Below are 24348 nucleotides of genomic sequence, written 5' to 3'. Positions count from 1 at the left end.
ATAAGTCACCAGCCAGAAAATAGGTACTGGAATGTGGAAATATCTGCTCCATGTGACAGGCAGCCTGGCATGGCCAGCTGGTTAGAATGCTCATCTTGCAAACATGCTTGCCTTTTCAGCTGTGGGGGCATTATAATATGACAGTCAATCCCACTTTTTGTTGGTAAAAAAGTAGCCCAAGAGTTGGTGGTGGGTGGTGATGACTAGCCCTCGTATAACTTTGCACAAAATTCAAACCAAACCAAACCATGAGACAGATGTGAGGTAGTTCTCTGTATACAAGGTGAAGTAAAATACAATGCAACTATCCCATAAAACAGTAGATTATTTTTTTGATTGGACAATCTGCAGAAAATTACACCCCAGGCTGAATTTAGTTCATACCGTCAACCAGGTTTTGTGTGTTCTAAATTAGCACATAGAAAAATTAAAAAATTTGGGAGGTCTGATATTTATATACTGTAGGAGAGTGAATAATGTTGTATTTGCATACTACATGTTCACTCTGTTATGTGCAATAATTAGTAGGTAGAAAGCTAACAACTGATATTTTTATATCTTGTAGTGCAGTGGCTATTGTAGGATTACAAAAATTGAGATATACTTTGTTTATTTGTTTTTGTGTTCTCTGTATGCTAAAAGTTGTGGTTTAAAGGCTGAAAGCTGATGAAATATTAGAAACCAAATAGGTCTAAAATTTGTGATAAAAATTACATAAACTGCAGATGTTTTTTCCACTTCCTAATTTGTCCTTTTCAGAGTCTTTGCATATTAAGTTTCTGTTTTAAATATACAATACCACAGGCTGTGTTGTTATGGGTATTACAAGTAGGCCAGGTAGAGATTCAGAAATAGGTTTATAAATTCTATTAAATACAGATGGAACCTAAAAAGAGAGTATGGTTAACAGGTTTATTTAGACTAGAATTTTCTGAAGATCATAATAAAGTTACATTCATTGAGTGTCGGGGCTGTTTCAGAAGTAATAAATGTTTTTAGAAGATAACTTTTTTATTCAGCTGTTTAAGGTACAATATATTGAGTGTCACTGTTTTTTCTATCAGAGCAGTAAAAGTGATTTCATTCAGTACGAAGGTAGAAACATTATAAACCTATTTTCATAAACCATAAATTGTATTTTTCAGTTTTGACATGATAAAAGTTTCTAATTAGAAATTATTTCAGACATCACACTTGATTATTCATTGCACTTAAACTTCTCAATAACTAGAGATTCTACACTTTCGTTTTGTTGAGAAGCAACCTTTGGTTAACTTACTTTTGTAATCCTATTACTTGACTTTACAAGCATATTCTTTTTTTTAATATTGTTTAACAATATTCAATTGTCTATCATTATTCAAGGTTGATAAGCCTCATTCTTAGGCCTAACTTCTTGACAATGGAAACCTTCTTGCAAACAACGATACTGGGTATTATGTACAAAATCTGCTATAAAATATGCCTCAAGCCTATTATGCATCTATATTCTGAAATGTAAAATGGTTTGGAATTTTGAGAAGCACATATATATATATTTTCAAGTTTAAGTTGTGGCTATAAGTTCTTTATGTTTCTTTTCTTGGTATTCATAATAAGTATATCCTTATTCTTCTGTTTAATTAATATTTTGTTTTACTGTTCAGTATGAAAGTTGCAAATATTAAATTTTGTACTTGATCTCACAGTATTGACTAGGTTTGTTCAAAGCAAACTGTTTGCCTACTGTCAATTTTAATGTAACTGTAAGTTATTGATCAAAACAGTAACATTAATAAAGGCTTATTAAAGAAGAAAAAAAGATTAACTATCTTATTATGATATAATCTTTTTTTTACAACTAATTTTGTTCAAAAGATTAATAATGTTTTGCTAACCAAAATACTGTTATTTTCTTGACATTTTTGATTTTTTGTAGAGAAAAAATACTTTTATTTCTTTGTACAATTCGGAAATTTCTTACTATTGGATCATCTTTATAGAAAAATATTTGTTCATGTTAACAAGAAGTGAACTCACACATTGTTATCTTGTCTTTTGTAGCTGTAGAAGATAGTGGCTTGCAACCTGTTATGAAGTGTCCAAGGTGTGGTAGTGCTGATATTGTGATAAGAAACAGGAAGAATGGCCAAGGGTAGAATATTTTTATTGTGATGCTAACTATAAAATTTATCTATTTTGACTAGTATAGTATTGAATCAGAAAAGGGGGCTGATCATGGCCTAGTGGTTAACATTCCAAACTGCAGATTCAAGGATGTATGGTTTGTGTCCTGTTGTTGCAAAAAGTATAACAATCCTTTGCAATTTGGAGCCTTGGGAGTGTTGTAAGGGTGACAGTGAAATTACAGTAGTCCAAGAGTTGGTGGTGGGTGATGTTGAATGGTTGCTTTCCCTCACTATCATTATGGAGGTCTACCACAGATAGCCAATGTGTATCTTTGTGTGAATATCTAAAACAAAACAAACCAATCTGAAAAGTGGGTATTTTGTGTAAAAAATTTGTTAATATGTAGGAAACCTTTTTATTGTAGTACAGCATTTGTTCAGTAATTATTTTTGTGATATAGTCTTGGTCTGCTATTGAATTATAGCTTTCATTCAAGTAGCCTAAAGCTTGAAGCAAAATAAATAAGAAAAAAATAATTGATAAAAAATATTCATAATTGATAGAATTTTTTTTAGACAAAATATAAAGTATAAAGTTGCAGATTTAATTTTATTAATTTCAACTTTAAAGAATTTGAAAACTGCTCAAAACCTCAATTTAAAACAGCTTAACATTATGTGTATAAGTCAGAAGAAAACTTGACTTAATAAAATGTAAGCTTACATTACTGATTTAGAAATTTTACATTGGGAAATAAATACAAACACATACATGAACATCAATTTGTGAGACTTTACTGAACAGTTAACTAAAATTTCTTCTCAAATTTAAGAGCATGAAACTTGCATATAAAACATAAATTTATTAATAAAAGAATTAGAAGTCTTTCACTTGTTGGATAATTGTGAAATTATCACTGTATTTTATACATTTATGCTGCTATTTAATAATTTTAAGAAGGTTTATTTTAATATTTTATTTCAATGTTTAATGGTACTTTACAAGATCTTCATGCATCATTTTTGTAGATTTTTTCTGTCTTGTATGGGATTTCCCCAGTGTCGTAGTGCCCTCTGGCTTCCTGGATTTGTTGAAAACATTATGGTAGAAAACTCCTTGTGTTCAGAAGTAAGTTGCTTATAATTAGTATCATGAATCCATTAAAATAGTTATTTGTTTCAGTGTCTGTTATAAGATAACCTGTCTAATTTGGTTTTAACTTAAAATATCCCAGAATCAACTTAAACCTTATTATGACAACTAGCTAAGGGGTAAAAGAATAAACAGGTTTAAACATTAACAATGTTGTGCTGGAATCCACTTGATATCATTAGTAACCTGAGGATGCTGTTGAACTATGGTGACATTTTTTCATTTATAAATCTATTCATTCTTTTATCCTAGTTTTTAGCTATGATAGATATTTATCACTTCACCTGGTTATCAAATGCTGGACTAACTTAGCAGAAGGTGAGGGGGACCTCTTTAAATAGTAGTTATTCTTTTTTAGTGAATTTAAGATAAAGTACTACTCAGACCAATGACCAGGCTAATTGCCATTAATATTTAATTTTATGGTTTATTAAGTCTTGAATGCAACTATTTCTATTTATTTAAGACTTGTACTGAAGCATTTAAGATCCAATAGCTCATGTGGTTATAATGTCTTCTTGACTGGCGAAAACATAAGATTTGAGTTCCATTGAGTGTAATTTTTTCCCTCTTTAGAAAATATTTATTTTTATCCTTTAATGTCCAAAATATATGTGATAGGAATGACAATTAGTTTGCAGGTTTATTCAACTGACAGAATAAAGTTTATGCCTTTGAAATGTTCTAGTTTTGTAAAGCCTTGTAAAATGAACATGAATGCCTTGCTCATGCTTATACATATATTTTGCTCTTACACATGTCTCTAATATATAATGTTTCAACTGTTTAAAAGTTGTTTTTTTTTATTTACGAGTAAATAGATATTTTCATTATGAAAATTTAGTGTTACCTTAAAGTTGTAAAGAGACTCTGGATTAGATAGCTTATTTAGTTTATAATCTCAGACAAAGATGATTTATACCAAGAGTTAAGGTAGGTTTTTTCATTGTCCTTGAGATTTCAAGAAATGTCAGAATTTTAATGTGAGTCCTCTGGTGTACAATAAATTGTGTTAGTTCACAGGGTTTATTGCTACACACTCATCCTGTAATGTGAACTAGTTGAATCAATGTTAGGTCTAATGTTTTAGATTTTGAGCAGAACGTTATGTGTTTTTATCTGTAGCAACATCATAGATACAAAGTACATTAAAAGGATGCTATTCAAATTTTGCATTAAGAAGTAATTGGTGTATATTATGAATCTAGGCTAATTGTACTGCTTTTCAAGCAGGTGACTATAGACAGTGTATATAAAGGCATTGTGCTGTACAACTGTTATATTTCATGTACTGCCTGTTATAATTCATTTCAGAATGTTTTACTTAGTGACATTGAAACTACTATATTCACTGCTTTGGTTGCCTCCTTATGGTGCTTCCTTATCAGTTACTAGTCCATGCTTGTCAGATATTATACTGAGTACTACAGTCCTTAAAATTTTGTTAACGTAATACTGATGTGATCAGTACTGAATTAACCTATCACAGGGCCCCTAGGCACAAAAAAAAGAACGTTTGGCATGGGGCCTCATGAATATATTGTCTGAAATCAAGGATGTTTAATCTATTATTCTTTCAATTGGCTTTATTGATAATTGATAATGCAAGCAATGTACATTATTATAATCGATAAGATGAAAATATAATCAAATTGTGAACTTCATTTGACCTCCTGCTGAATGTACATTATACATTTCATCATGATGTTAAAAAATAGCTCATTTTGTACTATGTGATTTGTTTTTAAAGGGTCAAAATTTTTAATTCAATTTAACTGATTAATATAATAATATATAGTCATGAAAACATGAGGCCCTAGGCCATGGCCTCATGTGCCTTACGTGTTAATCCAGCTCTGGATGTAATATAACAGCCAACCATTTCTATACCACATCTTCATTGGTATTACCTTAGACAAGCTATCCTAAACACTTAAAAGTTTGAATGATTATTTTATTAATCCATTTTTTTTTGTTTTTATTTTTATTTAAATGATGTACTCTTATTTTTTATATATATATATTTGGTTTTTGCCTTTTGTTTCACCTTAAATAACTTTTAAGCGAGATTTATATGAAGGGTGTAATAGTTTTTTGTTTGTGTTTTCTTAGAAAAAAGTTATATATAATGTTCTGTAGGCTCTGATTCTTCACTTAGCTGTTCTTTTTTGATTAAAATGGTAACATTTTAGTAAGGCAAATTCATTATATCTTTGTTTTCTTAACAATTTAGTGTCATCCTCAACGTGTTCAGAAACTACATTTTAAAGTGAAGAGAGGATCTTTGTCACCTTTCTATCCAGATGAGTAAGCAAACTATCTTTTTCTATGTGGATCAGCATCTAATGTTAATTTGCCACACTTTGTGTTATCATCTTTCTATCCAGGTCCACTTTTTTGTATTTTATCAGTTTCAGCTTGTATTGTTTTGTATTTCAGAATGTATTGGGAATACTTTGATTTCATCAATTAATAAGATATTTTTGTCTTTGGAAAGAGAATTTGATTTTTTTTGAAAATTAAGTATTTTATGATACTACATATAATATTGGACTAGTGACAGCCATTTAAGACTGTATGTGATGTTTCAGGGGAGAAAAAGGAATTAACAAGTAATTGCTGAAAATGAATTTTAATGTAGATTTTGTCTAAAAAACAAAAACTTTCACCATGGCAATGAAATAATTTTGGTTGTAGTTTGAAGTTGCGATCAGATATATAAATATCTAAGTTTTTATTTCAGCTATAATTACTGTATTATCAAAATCCTTATTACATTATATGCTAATAAATGATGTTGTTTTGGTCAAAGGTTTTCTGGTTGCTTAGGTGGTTGCGATACTAGACTTATGGAGACTCTAGGTGTCAGACCTCTCTCTAACCCGAACATAGGTGAGATTAAGTGTTTAATGTTTATTAAGTCCAGTGAAACCTACCATTTCTTTGCGACACTAGACTTGTGGAGAAACTAGGTGTCAGAACTCTCTAACCTAAACATAAGAGATTAAGTGTTTGATGTTTAGTAAGCCTCAGTAAAATCAATTTTTTGTGACATTGAGCTAATGGAGAAATTATGTGTCAGACTCTTCTCTAACCCAAACATAGAAGAGATTCAGTGTTTATCTTTTAGTAAAACCTACAGTTTTTTGTTGACTTCTTTAGATATGTGATAAAGATTTTATTTTTATTTATGCACTTTCGTGAGTATGCTATGATTTTAAAACTTGAAAACAAGATGTAATGTGGTGTCTTATTTTCTGCTTAATTCTTAAACAGTTTTTAAAAAAGGTATTTCACTATTTCAACATTTATTTCAGATGACAATTTTTTTTCAAACTTTAATGTAAGATAGGACAGATCAAAATCTCACTCAATGTTTCAGCTGGTAGCTTTTATCTGTCTTTGTTACTCGGTGTTTCAGCTAGTAGCTTTTATCTGTCTTTGTTACTCGGTGTTTCAGCTAGTAGCTTTTATCTGTCTTTGTTACTCAGTGTTTCAGCTGGTAGCTTTTATCTGTCTTTGTCACTCAGCGTTTCAGCTGGTAGCTTTTATCTGTCTTTGTTACTCAGTGTTTCAGCTGGTAGCTTTTATTTGTCTTTGTTACTCAGTGTTTCAGCTGGTAGCTTTTATCTGTCTTTGTTACTCGGTGTTTCAGCTAGTAGCTTTTATCTGTCTTTGTCACTCAGCGTTTCAGCTGGTAGCTTTTATCTGTCTTTGTTACTCAGCATTTCAGCTGGTAGCTTTTATCTGTCTTTGTTACTCAGAGTTTCAGCTGGTAGCTTTTATCTGTCTTTGTTACTCAGTGTTCCAGCTGGTAGCTTTTATCTGTTTTTGTTCAAATGTTCCCTTTATCATGAAGTTTCTGTCTTTTTTTGATAAATGATAAACTTAAAACTGTTATTTGTTTGTTGTATACTGCTGTTAACAAGGCTTTTTTTTACTCAATATAAGAGCTTATCAGGTTTGTTTGGCTACAATAAAGCCTCAAAATTGGAGGGCAGTCTTAGTTAGTCACCAACATATTATGCTACCTTTTTTTTTTTATTCCTGTAAACTCCCAGTGGAGCATAGGGCCGCAACAACACCTTGCCAATGGAAGGTGTTGTTGCAGTTACTTGTAGCAGGTTGGTTTTTATGGGGTGGAGTTGCTAGCCCCGCACCCAACCCTCCCCCTTTCTCATCCTGGACTTGGGACTAGGCAAAGGCGGATGTTGGCATGTTTGGTGTGACGGGGATTCGAACTCGTGACCCTCAGATTACGACTCGAGCACCCTAACCACCTGGCCATGCCGGGCCTATTCTGCTACCTAGTACTTAGTATTCAATCATATATTGTTGACACACCCTTGAATTATTTAGTTTGCCTAATCTTTTTATTAATAAGCTGATGTAAGACTAACAGACCTATAATTAATGGGACAATTTTTGTCACCTCCCTTGAAAAGAGGAGTAACATCAGCCAACTTCCAATCTTCTCGCACCTGTCCACTATTTGAGGACCTTCAAAAAATAATAGCAAGTGGCTCACATATCTAGTCCTTAATCTCTTCCAAAATCATTGGGTAAATTTTATCAAGTTCAGAATATTTATCTTTCTTTAAACTTTCCATTTTTTCTTAACAAGGTTGGACTTAATATGATCATTTTTTTGAAACTTGTTTCCATCTTGCATCTGTTCAGGTTAAGGAATGTTGCTTAAATGTTCATATGAAAAAAATGAAGAAAAAGTAGAATGTAATAACCCAGAAATCCCATAATCATCAAATATTAGCCTCCTGGTGTCATCCATCAAAGGCTTTACTCCTGTCCTGACATTTTGCTTACCCATAACCCTATCACCACAGGTATCCTTTACTGCACATGAGATAAAGTTTTAGTGTTTTACTTTTTGTTTATGTTATACCAATTAGAATAGTATAAAATCTTAGCTAATAATCTATATTTTAAGTTCTTAATTCTACAAAGCAATATTTAAAAAAATCCTGAATTTCAACTAGTGTGACCCATGTGATACATTTTCTCTTAGCATGTCATCATCCCCATTTTATCCAGTAAGAAATTAAACTTAAATTACTCTGTATAAAATCGTTATTGCTCAGACAAACCATAATTTTTATAGTCTTTAATTTTGTTTGGTTACAGAGCTATCGAATAGAAAATCAGACCCCACTTGCCACACCCACCTGTCACATCCCATCTTTCAGAATTCATTATATATTACCTATAACTAATAGAAAGTCAAGGTTTTCATCTATCAAATGACGTATTGTATAATGTTATGTTCTGAACAGTTAGATGACAATTTCGCTCAGAGTACCAACATCGTTCCCTTGGGAAAGTTAATGACTAGTTTGGATGAATTTGTAATTTCTCTTGTTGCATAGTTAGAAAGCCAGAAAATTTTTGAAAGGTAATTGAATTTGTTTACTTTTTGAATGTTATTAGTCTATGTTCTTTGGTGCAGTATTTAATTAAATAATAATTATTAAGTGCATTACAATGTATAGTATAAAAAATTAGGGTTAACTCTCTTCGAAAACCAACAGCAAGAAAAAAAAAGAAGATTGGGTAAGTACTTTATATCTTGTTTTTCATATTTATTCTTTATTTATGATTATAAAAGTAACTAAAATCTAAAAATACAGATCTTTTTAAGTTATTTAAGGCTATATTAGGTAAAATAAGTAATAATAATAGTAATATAATTAAAATGATTCACGAGGCATGCATGCGAGCAGCTCGTGGGTAATGTAATTCGATAGCATAACGTGAGCTTCATGTTCCCCAAGTGATTTACTATTTATAATGGAGAGGATAGTAGTTAGACATGGTTCAAAGGGCAATAAACAATATAATTTAATTATAAATAGATGTTTACTGTTATGAACTTACAGCTACTTAGAATAAATGAATAAGTCATTCTAGAAAGAAAAAAAGAGTAATTTAGATTTATTTCGATTTTTTTTATGGTTACAAAGTAGGTCAAATTGACTGATCCTGTTTTGAGATAGGGTAGAAAAAATAACAGATATACCATAACGTTTTACTAAAAAAAATCGTTTTAAATGTATTTAAGAGGTTTTAGGGATTACACAAAGGAAATTTGAGATAAGTATGTTTACTTTTAACATGAAAATTACTTTGCACATGAACTATTCAAAACAAATACTCAATTTATCCATGGACAAATCTTAATTTTATTTTATTAAAAATATTTCACTAAAAAATATGATTCTTTGTATGTGAAAGACATAATATTATCTAAAAGACTGCCAAATTTTGTGAAGATATACACACTGTATTGATAGTTAAAAGTATTAAATCTATAAAGACTTTAATTGAGAACAAAGAGGTCATGTAGTTGGTCCAATTGACTGAGCCCGTGTTGAGAGAGTTAATGTACTTGAAGAAATCCTCTCTTTCAGCCAACCTTTTTCATACAGTGTTTTTGATTTCCCATTTGACCAACTCTCTTGAACTTCCGTAGTCCTCCAAGTCTCCCATCATTGCAGTGAATTTAAACTTTTTATATTTATTCTGCTTTTCTTTAATTTTACCCCTTACATCCTTTGTTAACCTGATGTTTTACTTGTAAACATTTTTTTTTTGTATGTAAGGGACTATTTTGAATGTTTAAAAACTTTATTTTGAAACTTTTTTTCCACATTTGATCAGTATCTCTAACTAATTCAGTTGCCCAATTCATAGCACATAAGTGAATAAGCATCATGTGTACTATATTTAGAATCTCATGAGCAGAGTGAAAGGTCATTCCAGAGTGGAATTCATGGCAATAATTCAAGAAGAAATGATTCATACTGTAGTACCACTGGTGACAGTGGATTTGAATCGGTGGGATCTGGAAACTTTAGTGCAGATGTTAGAGCCATATATTCTCAAAACTCTACTACTACAAATGTTCCACCTCAGGGACTAGTCTCTTCATTTCATAACAATGGCATTGCTCTATCTTCTCAAAGGACACCAGTTTCAAGAGCTGTTCTGAGGTAATAGTATGATAATGACTTTTAACTTCTAAATCATCATTGTTGTATATATGTATTTTATACATAAGTTCTTAAATAGTGTGTTTGTTTTACTGTATGTTCTTAGAATTAATTTTTACATTGATAGCACCTGTAAATTACATGTACATGTAAAGTTTTCAGCTAATGATATATATTGATAACATATGCTTATGTTGTGAATAAAGACTGATTTTTAAAGCTATCTTTTACATTATGAACATTTTTCAGCAGTTCTAGAATGTTCCTATATTATAATAGCAGTGTTGATTTCAGTTAACTATAATTTAATCTTCTAATGAGTCTAATCTTTTCTTTCAACACTGCTTGTAAAACCTTAAGTAATTATGACATTTGTTTTCTGTTCACAGACCACTAAATCAGTCAAACATGCCAGGCCAACTAGGTCAACAAGACATTGTCTGTAAATGTGGTGAAACAGCATTATTATTGACAGTCAAGAAAAATGGACCAAATATGGGTATGTGTTTAAGTTCTGTATGAACTGGATGATAAATGAAAAGTTTCTATGAAATGTATTTTAAAGTAATTTTTTTATGCCACTGACATTGTGAATGCTTAGATACAGTAACATTTTATCCATCAAAAATGAGAAGAAATATATCTTGACAAGTAACTGCTAATAAACTACTCATCTTACTGATGAACATACAGGGATTGAAAAAACAGTGGAAACACCTCACCTTTTTTTAATTACAAGTTTTGGTGTCTATATGAAGAGAAAATGTCATCACATGATAATGTAAATTTGCAATACATTATTCTATGTTGTTGAATTTGTCTGTATACAAGTAGTATATTGTTTTTATTCAGAGAAAGATTGTAAATATTACAAACTAAAAGGGTATTTTAGATTTTTTTTAGGTGTGACATCATCTTGTCAGAATGGATGGCCTTGCTGATAGTTTGTTTACAGATGAATGTAGATTGGTGATTTGTGGATATGAGGAGATAAATTAATATGAATAATTGTTACAAAATGATACAGAATTGGTTCTTAGGACCTGAACTTTTGAGAACTTGATTTTTAGACTTTGGAAATTAGTAAAAGGAAACTAGAGGCTAAAAATCCCAGAATTTCTAAAAATATGTGCAGGGCAGTGGAGTAGAAAGATGTCTTCATGTAATTTTAAACTTTGTAGTAATTACAAATGTACATGTCTTCAAAGTGACATGATCGAGGTTGGACTCGGGTTTGATATCATGGTAACAACATCTATCCAAAGTATAACAGAGACTTTATTTAAAAATATAGGCAAAACAACATTTATATTACACAATAAAATAAAAAAAGAATTAAAAATTACTCTACATGTTTTGGTAGCTTCCTGATTATGGTAGTGGAAGCTACAGAAACATATAGTCATTTTTAATTTTTTTTTAATTTTATTGTGTAATGTAGTAAATATTGTTTTGCCTATATTTTTAAATAAAGTTTATTGCACAATATTTTCCCATTTATATTTTATAATAGAAGCTTTTAAAATAAAAACGAGTGAAATGGTAGTTGTAATAGGAATCTTCCTAAGTTATTGTTTAGGGAAATATATGCTAAAATTTCAGGTGAAACCAAATCTGGAATTTTATTCATCCCTTGTCATTGAGCTATGCTGTTTTGTGGGAATTCCACTCCTCCTCAGTAACACTGGATAAAGACAAGTAAAAAAAACACAAAACTATTCTTCTTTAAGCATTATAATGTATATTTTACATTTGTGTGTTTTTAGTTGTCTTGTTACTTGTCAGAATGAACTTATATAGAATTTGAAGAATATGTAGTATTGACAAGTGGTGAATTGAAAAATAGATTGGGTTTTATATCTGTTTTTAGTATCGTAAACTGAGTGTCTGCTGAATAATTTATTATCGTAAACAGTGTGTCTGCTGAATAATTTAGTATCGTAAACAGCGTGTCTGCTGAATAATTTAGTATCGTAAACAGTGTGTCTGCTGAATAATTTAGTATCGTAAACAGCGTGTCTGCTGAATAATTTAGTATTGTAAACAGCGTGTCTGCTGAATAATTTAGTATCGTAAACAGTGTGTCTGCTGAATAATATAGAAGAATTAATTAATAGCATCAATGCTCCATATTCTTTAAATGTTATATATAAATGTAGGTTGAATGTAGTGAGTAAAAACAATTAAAAACTTATAATAAACAATGTATTTATATGTTAATTTCTTTTCTTCACCAAAAAGTGAACCTCAGTGATGAAAAAATGATGTAGAGGACTAATCTCTTCTTTCATTCACTACAACAAATTAGTTTCTCAGAATTCACATTCCTTTAATGGATGATACATTTAAGTCAGACTATATATTTGCTGTTTTTCTGGCTCACTAATTAAATATGGGCAGTCTGTTTTTTAGGATGCTGCTGAAGTTAGATTTTTTATTCTGATTACTTTTGAACTTTAAACTTGCTGTTCATATTGTTTATATTATTGTATTATAAATCCTTATACTACTCTTTCATATTTTGATTCATTAATTTGGATCTGTCGTAAGTACTTACCACGTAACATAATTTGGCAATCCATTATATGCACTTCAGATATGTATAAAAAGATTGCTCATTAAATATTTCACTCTACTCCACCTGGAATACGTGTAAAAAGTACATTTGTTAAATATGTATTTCTATAATTTGAAATAGGTGACTTACCTTTAAAGCAAATGTATTATTATATTTTGTTTTTTCAGGAAGACAGTTTTATAGGTGTGGTAAAAAAGAAAATGAATGCAACTTCTTTATGTGGGCAGATGACAGTATAACCCCGATGTCTTCTGGCCAAGATTTCTTAAGGTTTAAACATAACTTGTTTTATTTTATTATTCTTGTCGTGTATTGTATGTTTTGCTAGTTTTTGTTATCAAATTTTAATCAATTTAGTTTCTATTGTAGCTCTTCATTTTTTTTGGATGAAATAGTTCATGAAGTTCTAAAGCCTTAAAATTATGCATATTGTTTCAGTTTGTTTTCTTTGGGCTAAGAAAAAGAAATGATAAATAGAGATATGGGGAATAAGAGATAAAAGACTACACTGTAAGGTATCTCTGTTGATTATGTTATTAATATATACTTCTCTGTCATAGTTTATGGTAAACAGGACATAAGACTTCTTTATATTAGTTCCTTTTGTTTTGTGGGTTTTGTTTGAATAAAATAATTAGGTGTTGATGACCAGAAAGCAAAATGCCCTATGGTCCCATTTGAGCAGGCATAACTAGAATTTAGGAAGTTATCTTTGATCAACATAATTATCTTTTGATTAGCAATTATGTTAAAATGTACCAAGAAAAAAAGGGCAGTTAGTTAAAAATAACGCATTGAATGTGTGACAGATTTGGGTGTTTTTTCTGTGTAGTATGACACTTAATCTTACATAAGAGTTGACATTTATCTTTCTCGTGTAGTCCACCAAATGACAACAATTTGAATTCTGGGGTATTGAATCACCAAGATGTGCATTGTCAGTGTGGTGGTGTTGCAAAACTGTAAGCATTCTCATGTATTATATGTATATGTTATATTTAAAAATGATCCAGTAATTGAACATAACAAATACAATATGAGAAGGTATAGCCAACAAAAAACAATTTTAAACTTTGTTATTTTGTAACACAACATTAAATAGAACTTTTGTTTTTGTTGAGAGTGATGTTAGTCTTGAAGGATTTTTCAGTGCTGCTTATACACTTAGACTAAGTTTTAATTTTATAAGTAATTTAATATTTTCAAACAGTTTAATCCTTTTTTCATATTATGAAGTAAAATTTCTTAAAAAATATAGACATTATGTGAAGTTTATGTAAAAGAGAAGACCATTATTAATTTAATATTTTGATCAGTGAAGTATGTGTAGCATATTTTTTGTCTTGTAAATTGTTTCAGAATAATCAAAGACCAGTAATATTTTAATTAGATACTGATTAAAAAAAAAAGTCCATACATAAAGCTTATTTTGTTTGTATTGAGATGTTATACTGGAAAATATAGCATAGTGCAGTAATCATAAAGAAAGTAAAAAAGATGATTGTTCCATTTCAGTTTAACAGTCCAGAAGGAAGGACCAAACAAAGGTCGTCAGTTTTATGTATGTGCCAAACCCCAAGGACAACAGTGTCAGTTCTTCCAGTGGGCAGATGGCATTGTTGCTGGTTCATCTTTCTCGGCCAGTAGAGGTTGGTATTATTCTGTTTTGTTACTGACATCAGTGAAGTAGGAAAAAGAGAGAACTTATAAACTTGAAGCTTAGTGTCACAAATTGAGTGACTAATAAAGTAATAAAGGATTTTACATTTTTATTTTCCAGATTACTAAAACTAATTGTTAGGCAGACTTCTGTGTCAACATTTTGAAAGATTGGAAATAATTCAGGTTATTCTGACATTTTTATATTATAAAGTTTCATCAGTCTTAGTGTTATGTAGAATAGTGATAAATACAATTTATCTAAACCTATTTGCAACATTGTTTATTTCTTGGGTTTCATTTAGGTGGTAAAGATTGTAGTAGTATTTTATTAAAATTTAGAACCATATGACCTATGGCCTCTGTGCATGATGCCACTGCTCTAATTAGCACTGTATCTTTTATTTTATACTCATAATTTTAGTGGTAAATATACTTTACTTATATGCTATAATGAAACATGATAAAGGTAACAGAATAATTATTTTAATAAAACTGAACACTGTTCTTGGTAATAAGTGTGTTTGAAAAAGTTCAACTACAATATAATATTAGAAACTAAGTTCAAGAAGTAGATTTTTGTTTAAGAGTAAAGACTGTTATGTCAAACAAAGTGTGTACAAACATATTTTGTCAGTTAGATCCAGTGCAGAAATTAGGTATGACTTCATAAGTTCTTGTACCAGATTCTCTTGCAAGATCATCAACAGTTGGCACTTAGAATGATAGTTTATAGAGTTTTTCATTTCATAAGTTTATTGAGTTTATTTTTAAAGATATTTCTGAAGTTTCCTATTCAGTGCAGAACTGGTTAAGTCACTTTACTTGTATTAAAAACAGATTTGTTATTTTTCAGTTACAAGAAGAAGGATAACTATGGTATTTTGATAATAGGCATTCAAACATTAAATTTACATAATTTCAAAATTGCCTTTTTTGTGATATTTTAATGTGTAAACAGCTAAGCACTTTTGATATGAATATATTTATAAGTTATCTTTAAAATGATTGAAAGTTAAATTTTTGATATTTGTAGTTAGCAGAGTTGCTAGTATTATCCTTTTGTGACTTGAGAAAATGCTCAAAATCAACAGTGTATTGAAATTAACTGAAATTGGTATTTGTTTTATGATTACATGTTCTGAAAATGGTTGAACGGAGTTACCACCTTTAAAATTGTGCTGTTTTCTGTTGCAGAGAAAGAAGTAACTTTAGTCCTAAACATAGTTCTGTGTATGTTAAGAGAAAATAAACTTATGTTAAACAATGTGTGTACAAACATATTTTGTCAGTTAGATCCTATACAGGAAATTATATATAACTTCATAAATTCATGTACCAGATTGTCTTGCAAGATCATCAACAGTGTGTTATCAACAGGTATATCAATACTTGACAGTAAGAATTAATAAGCTTTATTAGCAAACCTAACACTAACCACTAATTTGGGTCCTGATAGTACAATACACATAAGAAGAGGGTTTTGTTGCATATAAGTTATGTAGACACGGCACGCCATTACTAAGACTAAATGGTTGCATATAGTTGATTTTACACTAGTTTATTATTGTATTTTTAAATAGTGAACTTAGTACCTTCATAATTTGGATGTACAAGATACTGAAGTTAGATTTTTTTTATTAAATTTGTTGGTCTTTTTTCTTGCCTAGGTGAGAGTCGAGGTGCTAGAAGACCCACGACAGTACGTTCTACAGGAAAAAATGAGAAGCAAGGGACAAAAAGAAAGAGAAGGTGTGGTGTATGTGGACAGGAAGGTAAGTTTTTCAACTTAGCTGTAGTAAACCTAAATTTGTTTCTAATTCTACTGTCATAAATGTTTTATTCTGTGAGGATTGATGAAGATTCTTTAACCCTATATCAGTAGCTGGGTCAAAGTGCATATGTCATGATCTTTTATGTAGTTACATTCAAAATTTAACTAAGCAACTTTATTATCAATGTATATCAATAATCATGGGCATCAAAACATATTCTTTTATTTGTATATTATCTAGGTTTTAGCTTCTTAATTCCAAAGGGAAATATGTAAATAGATTCTCAGTTTTTACTTATGTTATGTCTCTGCACTCTATATTGTCCATTTTAGATTTTTTCTACCTTTATATGATCTTCTGAATGTCAAAATAATGAGAAGTGACTTATAGACCTATTGTAAACTTAGGACCTCCAATCGAAATATCAAAAAAGAAAAATGTAAAACCCTTATAGCATACCCCCCTCCCGTATCATTCTGGCTTTCACAAAATGCCAGTAATTCTCTATGACATAACTATTGGACTATTTATAACCAACAGAAAGAACTGCTTTTTCTTTAAAAGATCCCTTATTCTGTTATCTTGTTTTAATGGCTGTAAGTAGACATTTAGTCTCAGTTTCATTGTTTATGATCATGGTTAGAAAGCCAGTTGAATCTAGTAGTTTTGAGACATTCTGTTCTAGTTCCTGATATATTTTTTATGTTATAAAATGCATATTTGAAAGGGACATTAGTGATTTTGTGGAAAATTAAGATAGCATGAAAAAGTTAGTGCTAAAGAAGAATACTCTCATGTACAAATTAGTGAAATAGGCTTCAACTCTAATGTAAGTTTAGAATTTGTTGTTTTTTATGAATATTCTTTTTTTTTTTGTAGAAAAGTAACTGAAATGTAAAAATGAGAAACTCCTCAGGTTAGATAACAAAAAGCGAAAAAAAAATCACAGGACCAGCTCAAGCTCACTGCGATTGTAACTCGGTTGTTTACTCTAAGTTCTCCTGATGTGGTTAACTGCCTGTTACGTACTTAGAAAGGGTCTAAAGGCACTATTAAGTAATATAATTAAAAGCAAGCAGGCATGTGAAAAGGTTAGAAAGCTGAGGCTGTTTCAATAAATAACTGTAAGTGTCTCTTACAATTTGCAGCCATTATACAAAAAACAGTATTTATTTTATTTCATATATTTAATTTTATTTCCTCTGTTTATTGATTATTTCACTACAGTTATTGTTAGGGTAGAGAAAATAAGAGATAAAATATAACATTTTTACTAAAAAAAATTATATTTGTCTATGAGGTTTTAGAGATTATGCAAATGAAATATGTAAACTGTAAAATGAAAAGAAGTGATTTTATTCTTACCACGAAAATCTTCTTTTACTCAGACTGACACATTACAGGTTTCATAAGTTCACAGACAGTAAATTCAGAGCTATAGTAAATGGTGCTATGTATAGTTTCACAAATATAGGGTTAGTCCAGTGAACTGATGCTGTTGATAGGAGGTTAACCCTTTTTAGTCCAGTATCTCATGCTTTTCATGAGAGCACATGATAACTTCTACTAATTTCCAGGTTCAAGGTGTTAATACACTATGATTATAGTGGCTGGCCAGTTTGATAACTGAACCAGTAGAAATATAGGAGTATATACTTAAAAAAACAAAAAACATTTTCTTTGAATGTGTAGTGTTTTCTCTGATATAAGTATTTATCTAACTGATTCTGTAAATTACTGGTTCAAGTATTTCATATTATAATTACTGGCCATTTAAAGTTATAGGAAGGAAATCTTTTTAGGTATCATAATCTGTGATGACCTCATAGGGGTGCTCTTACAGTTGTATGTTTATACCATGTATAAAATTAGTAACCCTTGGTGGCAAGCAGACACCTGTGTATGAATAATACTCACAGGAATTGTATGTAATTTGGTTTGGTTTCCATCTTGGATACTGCTTTATGTATAGTATGTATGTTGCAGGGTTGCCAGATGGTTGGGGGAGATTTATGGACAAATTAATGGTTAAAAAAGGCCAACTCCTAAACTCCATACAAAACACTACTATAAAACAAAAATTGAACTTAAAAATATCATATTTTATTAAACTGTACAGAAAGTATTGTAACTTTCTTTTCGTAACCATAGGAACTTTTTTCCCACTCTTTATTGCATTTCCTGCCACTATCATAATACGGTTTCCACTTAGGAGGCATAGTAAATAAAAGGTTATCAGATTTAAGAAATAAAACTCATATAATTTCTTCAATATCCACACTGGAACCACATGACACATGTCATAACATGTAAAACGTTCTACTACTACTATTAAATAATGCAACGCTTGTAATCTTGTCTTGTCTCGTAGAGGTATATATATAAACAAAAACAGTAAAAAAAATAAATTGTACAGAGAATTGACCAAAATTTACTCAAAATATTTTGGCCAAACATGGTAGAAAAAGGCCAAATTTCTGGAATTTGGCCATAAATAGTCCGACTTGGCAACCCTGGTATGTTGTATATGCTAGTTTTAACATACTTATCGTACTTGTTGTGTTTGCAATATTTCTATTTCTGAATATCCATATACATATAATTTTTTGTCTTTGTTCTTTTCAGGTCATACACGTAAATCTTGTCCTATGAATAGATAGTATGAGATTGACCATTACAGTATGCCCATTATGTCCTACCAACTTAAAATGTGACTATTTTAGGACTGATTTTAAAATAAGTCTCTCTAGTAGTTTAATGTCATTTTTACCTTTGACATACTAAGCTTTGGAAGCAATCTCAACAAATGACGTTTATCAGGTTACAATGATGGTATGACCCATTCAGTTACTTCTACCACTTGTCTGATTGTCAAGCTCTAAATTGTGGCTAAAAATGGGCTTTAGAAATCCCCATTCATTCAGCTTCAGAGGTTTCTAACAAATACCAAACTGATAGAAATCTGAAGAGTGGTGCTGCTAAAGAAACTTTTAAATTTTAGGTTGATGATGGTATAGTAAGAGAAATCTGAAGAGTTGCGAGGAAAATGGAAAAAAAAACATTTCCATGATACAAATATAGCAGGTAGTGTGAGTGTTATGTTCTCAGGTTAAGAAATATTTAAATTTTTTTTTAATGTGCAAGTCACTAGAAACAAAATTGTTTGAAAGGGTTAATAAGTTTTCAAGTGTGCTCAAAATTTTCATGAAAAATATCAACATCATAAATTTTATTATAAATAGTAAATGATTTTAAGTTTGGGTTTATGATATCATCAGCCCACACTTGGAAATACTGCTATTGGAAAACTTGCAGAACATCATCTTCAGCTGAAAAGAGAAGAAAGAAACTGTAATAAAGTTCAACAAATGGTTTTAACCATTCAAATCTTTGTTCAATATGAAGTCAGAGAGAAAGTAAAAGTACATATTCTTTAGTTAGGCACAAGATCAGACCACACTGTTGGTAAAAATGTAACTCATTTGCTTAATTTAAACGTTTTGCAATGTCTTTTCTACATTTATGTGGTTCATATTTTTGACAATATCGTTATGGGACATTGCTTATGTTTGATAACTGAACTGTTATCCTGTATAGTCTATTGTATATAACTTTTGACATAAATATTTTGTAGGTTTAATTTTTCTTGAATTGTAAGTTAACTTTCAATATTTTTCCTTTTGAACATACTGAAATATGAGTGTACATGTTGTCAGAATAAAATATTGTAGTGTAGATAAAAACATACTACAGTTGTCAGGTTCAAATGTTTTAAGTGGGGCCAGGTAACATTTAAACAAATCATGGAAAGGCCTTTGATTCAGATAGTTTTAATAAGACTTCTAATCAATAGATATAGTTTTATTATAATCCTGTAATTGTTTTTTTTCTAGTGATCACACTTTTTATTCATCTAGTTTTTGATTAAAAAAGGAATTTCATATTTCTTTTTGTCCAGAATGGATTATTTGTTGCATAACATCCATTCATCTGAAGATCCTGATAGAATTTTAAATTTCTAAGAAGTAACTGTGTTGTGCTCTTTTATTGTGTGCTTACCTAGGTTTGTTAGAGTAGGAATATTATATCCTTTCTGCTAGGTGGTACTAGGTATTGCTTATCTACACTGGAATTCGTACACTACCCCAGATCTTCGAAGGTAGGATACTCTCACCTTACTTTTTAGAGAGTTTAAAATTCTATCAGGCTCTCCAGATGAATCTACATTATGTGTCAAAGAAACCATTCTGTTATTTTAAATAAAACCACAGCCACACCAAAAGAACTATGCAATTCCTCTATAATTCAAAATGTAGATGTGTTGTGAATTAATTTTTTTCTCATCACTATTTGAGTAAAATGTCAGTCTTCAGTAGTAAATCTCTTGTACATACTGTTGTAGAAGTCAGAAGTATCAAAATCATCATAAGTCTGTATAACGGCCATAAAGTGTTGTATCCAACACTTATATGTAAGAAAGAAAGCACAATTCACAACAGAAGCACATATTGTGTCAAGTTTTATTCACTTGAAAAAAAAATAAAATAAAAATACAAACCAAATCTCTTCACAGATAGCATAAATTTAAAGAGAAAAATCTACATATCTGTATAGTAGTTATTGCAAACATACCACATAATAACTGAAACCAGTTTAATGAACTTTTATGAAACAAACCTCAACCAATACTGCTTGCCGAATTAAACAGATGCTCCCTGGTAAGTCTAAGGGCTTATGACACTTAAAATCGGGTTTTGATACCCACTGTGGGCAGAACACAGGTAGCCCACTATGTAGTTGTGTACTTACCAATAAAAAAATAAACAGGATTTGTTTCATTGTCTTTAGCATTGCAGAAAGAGGAAAGGCAGATCAACAGAACAAAAAATGTTAAACACTTTTAAAAATTTTATCTTGTGTGACCAAAGTTTTGACAGTTAAAAAATTTAAATCATACATTTTAATTTAACCAGGACTTTTAAAAGGAAACAAAAAAGCAGAAAAAGTTAAGTCTAAATTTATTTGATTTGGCATTGTTTAATCATTTAAAAACTTGGTTACATCATTTTTCATGTTTCTTCAGTATACTGAATGCAAATGGAAGAAAGCTACTGTTCAAGATATTAGTTTGAGAACTTATTACAAGTAAACTGTTACGAAAAAACCTTTGCATTACACTGGAATATTATGTATTAACTGTGTGTGGATAATTTATCTAATAACCATCCTTCGGTATATACTTTATTGTTTATAAAAACTAAGTAATTTAGTATAATTCCTATTGAGACAATCTGAAACATCTGTGTTCCTAACAGTATTAATTAACTCACGTTAACCTCTTGTTTACCACAGAAACAACATTGAATTATTGGAAAGGGTTCAGAGAAGGTCTACTAAGATGATACCTGGGATGAAAAGGTTGTCATATGAAGATAGGTTAAAATCTTTGAACTTGTTTTCTCTTGAAAAAAAGAAGTTAGATGATCTGATTGAGATGTTTATGATAGTTAATAGAATTGATAGTGTTGATACATCATCTTTCATGGTGAGAATGGTCAGACTAGGGGACACAAATACAGATTTTGGCAAGGTAGGAGTCATTTTCAGCTATATTTTTCAAACAGGGGTTGTTGGCCTTTGGAATGGGTTGCCTTCAGATGTGATGGATGCATTAAATGTAAGAGAGTTTAAGACAAAGCTTGGCAAATATTTGAATGATAAGGGTTGACTTTTAAGTGTTTTAGTATTTAGTTTAATATAATGGATGGGACAGCCTAGATGGACCTTTGATGTTGTTATACCTAATATTTCCATTCCCAGGGCTATACTTTGATAAAGATTTCTCACACTGGATCTAATGAGGGTTTTTATACAACAAATCAATCTAATATAAATTTTTGTATTCCAAGGAACCAGTAAATATTAACAAAATTGATGAAATATCAAAAATTACCAACTATTTGAAATTACAAAACATGCAATACTTGTATTAAGAATCTTACAGGTGCAATATATATATATATAATTAACACCAAAGTTTGAAAGAACTGGTGGTCATAGTATGATGAATAACAATTAAAGATTAAATTTCAATATCAGTCCGAATAGTAAACTTATTATTCATATATTATGATAAGGATTTTGTAATGTTTGTATTAATGACTCAAACTTTTTACCAACAGAGGATAGAAAATTTTGTTTTACTAATTTTTATGAGAAAGTTCAGAAGTACTGAATATATATACTGCAGTTTTACACACACACACATGTTAATTTACTAGTACAAAGGTTTTGTGTCACTTTGCAAGTTTGGTGAGTCCAACTAATACTTAAGTAAATCAAACTTTGTTCATAAATATCTGGATAGCAGTTGGCCCTGTTCTTAAGAGAAGAGTGGAAACTAAACAAGCATCCATTTTCTGGTTATTTTGCATTTTCTTAGCAGCAGTTACTCATTATATGATTGGTTTACTCTTTTAACAGTCAATAATGTAGTATGTGTACAACTACAGAGAGGTGTTTAAGAAAATGATCACATTTTTGTATGTATATACTTGTGTTAGTAAATATAATGAAGACTTGGTTATCTGCATTAACTGTAACGAGTGTAGTCAACTTTCACATAACCCTGTGTGGACTGATTGGGGTAAAAGTGTGCCTGCCATAAAATTTTACAGAGTGCCATTCAATATGGTATTATGTATTTGATGTCAGAGTGACCAACTATTCATTTTACTCAACATTTCTTATTTAGCAACAGTCCATGGTAGAGAAGAATGAATACCAGTTGTAATAAACAGAGATACGTATAAAACTGTAGATATATATTGCAAAGGTTCTAGAGGTTACACAAATGCAATATGTAAACTGTATGATGGACAAAAGTATTTTTATGCTTGACATGAACATCACCTTACACTCCACTGCATCTTGAGTAACAAATACTTTTATAACACAACTGTTTTTTTGTATACAATAGATGTGTACATTTTAGTAAAAGCTTGCCAGATTTCATGGTAATACACATAGTAAGTTCAGAATTATAATCAATATTCCTTCTCCAATACGGAACCACCCCATGCATTTTTGGTTCATATAACGTTGGTGATTTTGGGGTAACTAGTTTTAATTAAAACAATTTATAAAAGTTGAGATAATAGTTTAGGACATGTAAAAGGAAGAGAGCTTAAACAATGCTTTTTCAGTGAGCAATAAATAGACTAGGCTGATAATTTTATATAGAAGTTTCTACTTTTAATTAAAGAAGTTCCAGTATATATTTACATTTGATATAACTGATCCCATAACCACCCATAGTTTTGCATAGCTGATTTCCTAGAAGTTTGTTTGTTTATTTGTTTTGAATTTCGTGCAAAGCCGTCCCTAATTTAGCAGTGTAAGACTAGAGGGAAGGCAGCTAGTCATCACCACCTACCACCAACTCTTGAGCTACTCTTTTACCAACGAATAGTGGGATTGGCCGTCACATTATAACACCCCCACGGCTGAAAGGGCGAGCATATTTGGTGTGACGGGGATTCGAATCCGCGACCCTCAGATTGCGAGTCAAGTGCCCTAACCACCTGGCCATGCCGGGCCTTTCCTAGTAGTGTTTCTAACTTTTGAAGATTTTTTAAACAGATAAGTTTGGTTAGATATTTATTATAAATAGTGTTACTATTAACTATTATGCTTTTTTTTATTATTTACAAGCATGTCTATCTAGAAACTATAATAAAGAAATATTTACTGTGTATGTGTCTTGCGTATTACATTTTAGTGTTCAGTGATAACTTTTACACACATGAAGTAGCAACACAAGAATGAGGAATTTTTTTTGTTGGATGAGGTTTTCGAGTGAAAGTTGCTCATGAAAATTTTACATCAAATAATTCTTCTGTCTGCTAAATTTTGAATGATTCAAAGAAAGTGGTAACCATGCTTATTCAATACTTTACACACTGACATTTTATGAGCATTATCTAAGACTTTATTAATTAATATTAATACTTAAAAAGGTTTAAAAAAATCAGTAACTTGTGTAATACTTATAACTGTGCATGTATAG

The 24348-nt window shown here is 30.4% G+C and overlaps 1 protein-coding gene across 2 annotated transcripts in view; it reads left to right on the top strand.

The window, feature by feature from the left end:
* The window catches only part of LOC106464725 (DNA topoisomerase 3-alpha-like), a 79570-nt gene extending 59547 nt beyond the window's left edge, over positions 1 to 20023 (top strand). For both annotated transcript variants that reach the window (XM_013924878.2, XM_022392495.1), the window contains exons 20-30: positions 2044 to 2134; positions 3138 to 3237; positions 5495 to 5568; positions 6074 to 6153; positions 10007 to 10268; positions 10658 to 10767; positions 13014 to 13116; positions 13728 to 13808; positions 14362 to 14495; positions 16176 to 16280; positions 18906 to 20023. In XM_013924878.2, coding sequence (XP_013780332.2) covers positions 2044 to 2134; positions 3138 to 3237; positions 5495 to 5568; positions 6074 to 6153; positions 10007 to 10268; positions 10658 to 10767; positions 13014 to 13116; positions 13728 to 13808; positions 14362 to 14495; positions 16176 to 16280; positions 18906 to 18940 — 1175 coding nt within the window. In that variant the 3' untranslated portion in view covers positions 18941 to 20023. The remainder of the gene's footprint in view (positions 1 to 2043; positions 2135 to 3137; positions 3238 to 5494; positions 5569 to 6073; positions 6154 to 10006; positions 10269 to 10657; positions 10768 to 13013; positions 13117 to 13727; positions 13809 to 14361; positions 14496 to 16175; positions 16281 to 18905) is intronic.
* The last annotated feature ends 4325 nt before the right edge of the window (positions 20024 to 24348 follow it).

The sequence above is a fragment of the Limulus polyphemus genome, unplaced genomic scaffold (assembly GCF_000517525.1).
Source record: "Limulus polyphemus unplaced genomic scaffold, Limulus_polyphemus-2.1.2 Scaffold1727, whole genome shotgun sequence".
NCBI lineage: Eukaryota > Metazoa > Arthropoda > Merostomata > Xiphosura > Limulidae > Limulus > Limulus polyphemus.
Note: the sequence above shows the minus strand (reverse complement) of the source record. Positions and strands in the feature narration are given on the sequence as shown.